The sequence below is a fragment of the Aphidius gifuensis genome, linkage group LG1, assembly GCF_014905175.1.
Source record: "Aphidius gifuensis isolate YNYX2018 linkage group LG1, ASM1490517v1, whole genome shotgun sequence".
Taxonomy (NCBI): Eukaryota; Metazoa; Arthropoda; class Insecta; order Hymenoptera; family Braconidae; genus Aphidius; species Aphidius gifuensis.
The window spans coordinates 16,224,566-16,231,224 of record NC_057788.1 but is presented as its reverse complement, the minus strand read 5'-3'; the positions used below and the strand labels follow the sequence as shown (position 1 = coordinate 16,231,224).

Genomic DNA, 6,659 nt, shown 5'->3' with positions numbered 1-6,659 from the left:
GAGACCGAAAAAAAAGGAAGGATGAGTTTGGAATTAATAATGGAAATAACATCACCAACAAGTAATAATATTTGAAAATTAAATTTCCAACAAGAATCATCAATAAAAATAAAAAATTCAAATGATAATAAAAATCGAAAAGACAAAGAACATGTGTCAGCAATGTTGAGACTATCAGTGTCAGGCACGTTATTAATATTATCGTCATTATCTCAAATGGTCAAGAAAGTCTTGTTGCATTTTTAAATATGTCACAATCAAATGGTATCAATTCTTTTATCAATTTAACACCTGATTTTGAGGATGCAACAATTATGGACACATCAAGACCATTTTGTTTTTAGATACATCAACAACAGATATTGATAAAATTAATGAAAACGAAATTAACAATAAAAAATTTACAATGGATCGAAATATTCACAATGTAACGATGACATTGGTGATTGTTTAGCAATGGCTGTTTCACAGATTTTAACTGAATCAATGATGCAAATAAGTATGTTTAGTGATGTTTCTGGAAGTAATCCATTTTCAAAAGATTATTTAGATAATTCAAATGTTAAAATTGACGATAGTTTTCACAGTAAAACTCTTACTAATACAAATAATACTTTTACGTCTCAATCGTTAAATGTATTGTGCATAAAAAAATAATAATACTTTTACTTAATCATTTACCATTCTCCGTGTACTTATTTTTTTTTACAAAACGAAAATTTCAGAGATAAAAATTTTTTTTCATAAATTATGACAATACATTCTGGGGTATACGAAACAAATGAAATTTATATATCGGCCGAGTGTTAGTTGATCCTTGGATTGCTATGATTATAATGAATATTTAAGTAGAACAAATTTTCCTTATTTTCAATTGTAGCTGCTGTGGTTAGGTAAGTAAGGCTCTGGAGTTTCAGCTAGATGATACCGTGTTCAAGTCCTGGTAATGTCAAGTATTTATGGTGTAATTTTTTCGGTCAAATAAATCATCAAATATATAAACAAAAAGATTAAATTGTTTAAATAATTATCAATTTTTTTTTTTATAATATTAATAAATTTTTGAAAGTCACGGCATATAAACTTGTATACAACTATCTATGTTTGTATACAACCATTCTTGAATTTGATCTATAAATTCCATATATGGTTGTATACAACTTTATAAATTTGTATACAGAAAATGGCGATATCATGAGACCCGGTAGGGTCTCTCGTTAAAGTTGTTCAAAAACGAGAGACTGCCGGGGATATATGTCTTTTAAGTTCGTGCGTGTGACGTCATTGATTTATAGTCAAGTCCATATCTTTTGATTGAGCAATCGAAAAAAAAAAATAACAACAGTTTGATTATATAAATCGAGGTTCCTCTTTCAAATGAGCCTATTATCGGATTTTTTGGTGCCTTATTTAAAAAGATATAAATATATGATAAACCGGCCCCCCGTTTTTTTGTAAAAAATAAATTTCTGTCGATTTTGTCGATATTTGAAGTTTTTACCAAGTTGGCGTCCTGTATCTGATAAATTCGCCCCAGAATATTGATTGGTCAACCTGCTCTATCTGATTAGCAGTATGTCATATGGCAGCGAAAGTTTAAAAATGGCGTAGCGATGCTGCGCGCACCATACCTTGTTTTTTATCATTTCCTGTGATTTCTAGGGCCTAGCTACACGTACGAAAAAATCGTATAGAACAGTCTGATAAGGCTGTCTTATTTCTAGGTCTTATACGCTTTGCTTATAAGAATTTGGTCGTTTTCCAATAAGAAAATTTTTCTCCACTGACAAACTGATTCTTATAGGATAAACCTGTAAGAATATACCATGTAAGACAAATTCCTGTAAGAAAAATTCTTATTGTTATGAAATCCTATAAGAATTGTTTGATGATGGGTCCAATAAGACATTATTCTCCAATAAGACATCGTTGACTTATCAAAAGACGTCTATAAGACTTATCCTTATAAGACAATCCAATAGAAAAATATACCATGTAAGACAAACTCCTGTAAGAAAAATTCTTATTGATATAAAATCCTATAAGAATTGTTTGATGACGGGTCCAATAAGACATTGTTCTCCAATAAGACATCTTTGACCTATCAAAAAGCGTCTATAAGACTTATCCTTATAAGACAATCCAATAGAAAAATATACCATGTAAGACAAACTCCTGTAAGAAAAATTCTTATTGATATAAAATCCTATAAGAATTGTTTGATGACGGGTCCAATAAGACATTGTTCTCCAATAAGACATCGTTGACCTATCAAAAAGCGTCTATAAGACTTATCCTTATAAAACAATCCAATAGAAAAATATACCATGTAAGACAAACTCCTGTAAGAAAAATTCTTATTGATATGAAATCCAATAAGATTAGTGTCAAGATCTTATAGAACAAATTCATGTAAAGCATCTAATGTAAGTAAGTAAATAAGTAAGTAAATAAGTAAATAAATTATTATTATTATTATTATTATCATTATTATTATTAATATTTTAAAGCAAACAATGTTTTTAGATTTGATAAATGTTATTTATATGTATTATATTGAATTTTTTTTCAACTTTTATAAAAAAATCATGATATATCAATAAAGGCACTCTTCTTACGATATAATATTATTTTAATTGGCATTTCTATTACGACGTCGTCTGCAAGTTTTAGCTGCATCAGCACAGATGCCAGTAATGCCAGCATTGCAGTCTGCTCTTACTGCATTGGGCATAATTTCTTTTTTGATATACTCTGCAATAACAAAAAAAAAAAAAATTGCAATATATTGTATTACATTAATAATAAAATTTAATTAATAACAGTTAAATAATTAATAAATGAGAACTTACGAAAAATCGCTTCAGTAATCCGTGAATCAATTCGCGGTAAAGGGGGTTTATCTGGAAAAGCTGGGGAACTTTTGCCAGACAACGAATGGACAGCTAGTACGTCTCTTGGTACCAGCATGTTCATAAGTTGTCGACTGACTGATCTGGCTAAGTTCCTTTTTTCAGCTTTCCCATCCAGACAAAGACGACGAAGTTTTGCTTGTTTGATATATACTGCTCCATGTAAGTGAGTCCAAACCTAAAAAAATAAAAATAAACAAAATCTTTTTTAAAATATAATATCGTTAAAAAAATATATTTTAAATTTCAAATTAAAATTTATAAACTATTGAGAAATTACCCGAGGATTTGAACGATCGATGTTATCTCCTACTTGAATCCCATCTACTTCATGAGAAAATGGTCTATTTTCATCTCGTTCATTCTGAAAATTATGAAGATTTCAATATAAGTAAACATATTATTATTATTATTATTATTATTATTATTATTATTACCTCATTATTAGCATCATTATGATCGATATTTTGTCTGTTTCGTAAATCATTTTCAACAATCTAAAACACAAAATAAAACCAATAAAAATACTAAATTCTAATTTTAATTCGTTATTATATAAAAATACAGTTAACGTTTTATAGTATATATGAACACGTTATAACATAATTATTATTATTAATATTATTATTATTATTATTATTACCTCATTATTAGCATCATCATGATCGATATTTTGTCTGTTTTGTAAATCGTTTTCAACAATCTAAAACACAAAATAAAACCAATAAAAATACTAAATTCTAATTTTAATTCGTTATTATATAAAAATACAGTTAACGTTTTATAGTATATATGAACACGTTATAACATAATTGTTATTATTAATATTATTATTATTATTATTATTATTACCTCATTATTAGCATCATCATGATCGATATTTTGTCTGTTTTGTAAATCGTTTTCAACAATCTAAAACACAAAATAAACCAATAAAAATACTAAATTCTAATTTTAATTCGTTATTATATAAAAATACAGTTAACGTTTTATAGTATATATGAACACGTTATAACATAATTATTATTATTAATATTATTATTATTATTATAATTATTATTACCTCATTATTAGCATTATCGTGATCGATATTTTGTCTGTTTTGTAAATCGTTTTCAACAATCTAAAACACAAAATAAAACCAATAGAAATACTAAATTCTAATTTTAATTCGTTATTATATAAAAATACAGTTAACGTTTTATAGTATATATGAACACGTTATAACATAATTATTATTATTAATATTATTATTATTATTATAATTATTATTACCTCATTATTAGCATTATCGTGATCGATATTTTGTCTGTTTTGTAAATCGTTTTCAACAATCTAAAACACAAAATAAAACCAATAGAAATACTAAATTCTAATTTTAATTCGTTATTATATAAAAATACATTTAACGTTTTACAGTATATATATACACGTTATTACATTACTATTATTATTATTATCATTATTATTATTTCTACCTCATTATTAATAACACTATTGGCATCATTTCGTCCATCATGTAAATCAGTATGTACCTGATCTAAATCATTTTGAACGATCTAAAACACAAAATAAAAATAATAAAGAAATTTTAACATGATAATTTTTCAAATCATCATAAAAATAAAAAATGTAGTACAAGTTTTACTTTTGATAACTTATGCTGTATATATATATATATGTCTGATATATTAATACCTGATTATTTTCGGTGTTTTGGAGGGCATTTGCACGAAGAGATAAAGAAGATGATAGATGTGTAGGCTCACCAATCAAGAGTAGAGAACCCGAATCAAAATTTTTTGACTGATGAATATCAATCTGTCAAAAACGAAAAACATTAATTACATGTAAGTTTTTTAACTTTTAAATATTAAGAAATTCGAGAAAAATAAATTTATTAGTTAATTTTATAGCTAATTTTTAGTCTACGCTATTTATAATCCAGTTATCTGCAAGAAGAACAGAACGAATTCGATTGAATTATCGATATAAAAAAAAAACTGAACATTTACATTTAGAACTATATAAAAAATAAAAAAAAAATAAATTCTGTGACGTATTTGCATAGTCTACAATATTAGAATTAAATTCACCGGATGTAACACAATCATTTATACCAACATTTAAGATCATATAGCAACAACAGTCAACGGGAATATTTTTTCGCCGATTTATTCATTTTTAATTCTAAAAATTAATAAAATAAAATATAAGTCTGTAAGATTTCATATACAAGAATTTGCTGACTATCATGGGAACAATGTTTTAGGATTGGTCAAAGCAATATTCCTACCACAAATTATTTTTCAAAACCAAGATTATAAAAACTGTAACAATGTCACAACACTCACTCTTGTTTTTAATCTCAACGTATACTTTTTAATCATTAATTAAATATTCAACATTAAATAAAAATTGTGTTAATTATTTTAAAACCAATCACTAAACAAAAATTCCATTATCATTGAATTATTGACATATCGTTGTGTTAAGTTCAGACTACTACAACATCTACAGGTCGATCATCCACATTGACACGCCTCACACATACTGGACTTACACAAATTCCAGTTTGTAATTCCAAATTATTTATGAAAATATTGATGAATATGGTAATCGAGTTTACAAATTATATAGTGATTTAATTGATTGTAATGAGGGAGATAATGACGGATTTGGGCGAATGAATAATGACAAAATTGAAGAGAAAGTTATTAGACAATTTATTAGAGGATTAATTCGCGATGTACGTATGGTATTGGAATGTAAACAAATTAAATGTGAAAAATTTTTAGATGTCTGGAACGCTAGTAAGAAATTATATAATGAGCATGTTGAAACAATTAAACTCAGACGTCCTAACGATATTAATGTTGTTACTACCATTGGTCAGAAAAATAATAATGAAGTAACTAATAAACCATATAATAATAATTATCAATATAAACCATTTGTTCATAATAATAATAATACTAATAATAACGAGTCCATTCAGTCAAATGACAAACCAAGTACTTCTAATGGGGAACAAAATAAAACTCCACCAACACAGGGATATTATTCTAACAGAAATGCCAATAATAATATTCGTGAAAATAATAATTCATATCAACGTAATAACTATCAGAATCAAACAACCGGGTATTATCAAAGAAATTCTTATGATCGCCCACAATTAAATAATAATCGTAATTATAATAATAATAATTCTCAATTTACAAAAACATACAGTGGTCAATGTGAAATTTGTAAAAGATGGGGACATGATATATCTAGATGTAACATGTATAAAGAAATTAGAGCTAGACTCGAATCTGAATTATCAAAAAACGATGCGAAGCCAGTGAATCAGGGTGGAGATTCACCACAACGGCTAACACCCAGTCACACTCAAACACAATTGAACCAACAGGCACAGAAATCAAATTAATTGCTAAAATAAATTTAACTAAATCAACCATGATTCCTTCTATATCTTTATATACTAAAAATTTAAAAGGTATTTGTAATTTAATGCTTGACACTGGGGCCGAAGTTAATATAATTAAAATCTCAGCTCTTAAAAATATAAATCAAATAAATTCTAATAAAAACATTTCATTACAAGGAATAACTGATGGTATAATTCATAGCTTGGGTACAATCACACTATCAATAAAGGGTTGTCTTACTGAATTTCATGTAGTCGATAATAATTTTCCAATTTTTTATATGGGGATTTTAGGATCAACATTTTTTACATAT

The 6,659-nt window shown here is 26.5% G+C and overlaps 1 protein-coding gene across 1 annotated transcript; it reads right to left on the bottom strand.

Moving 5' to 3' along the window:
- Positions 1–2,632: 2,632 nt before the first annotated feature.
- On the bottom strand, positions 2,633–6,376 carry LOC122858419 (GATA zinc finger domain-containing protein 14-like). Its single transcript, XM_044161349.1, has 11 exons — positions 6,281–6,376; positions 4,611–4,733; positions 4,391–4,471; positions 4,188–4,247; positions 3,976–4,035; positions 3,765–3,824; positions 3,556–3,615; positions 3,350–3,409; positions 3,193–3,276; positions 2,853–3,090; positions 2,633–2,754 (listed from the first exon to the last, which is right to left on the bottom strand). The coding sequence occupies exons 1-11, from the start codon at positions 6,374–6,376 to the stop codon at positions 2,633–2,635; spliced, it is 1,044 nt and encodes a 347-aa protein (XP_044017284.1).
- Positions 6,377–6,659: the final 283 nt, after the last annotated feature.

Coding starts and splice junctions, on each gene's coding strand:
- LOC122858419 (XM_044161349.1), bottom strand. CDS start 6,376: ATGGTTGATTTAGTTAAATTTATTTTAGCAATTAATTTGATTTCTGTG. Junction 4,248..4,390: donor ATAGTGTTATTAATAATGAG/GTAGAAATAATA, acceptor TTTGTGTTTTAG/ATTGTTGAAAACGATTTACA. Junction 3,091..3,192: donor TCGATCGTTCAAATCCTCGG/GTAATTTCTCAA, acceptor TTATTTTTTTAG/GTTTGGACTCACTTACATGG.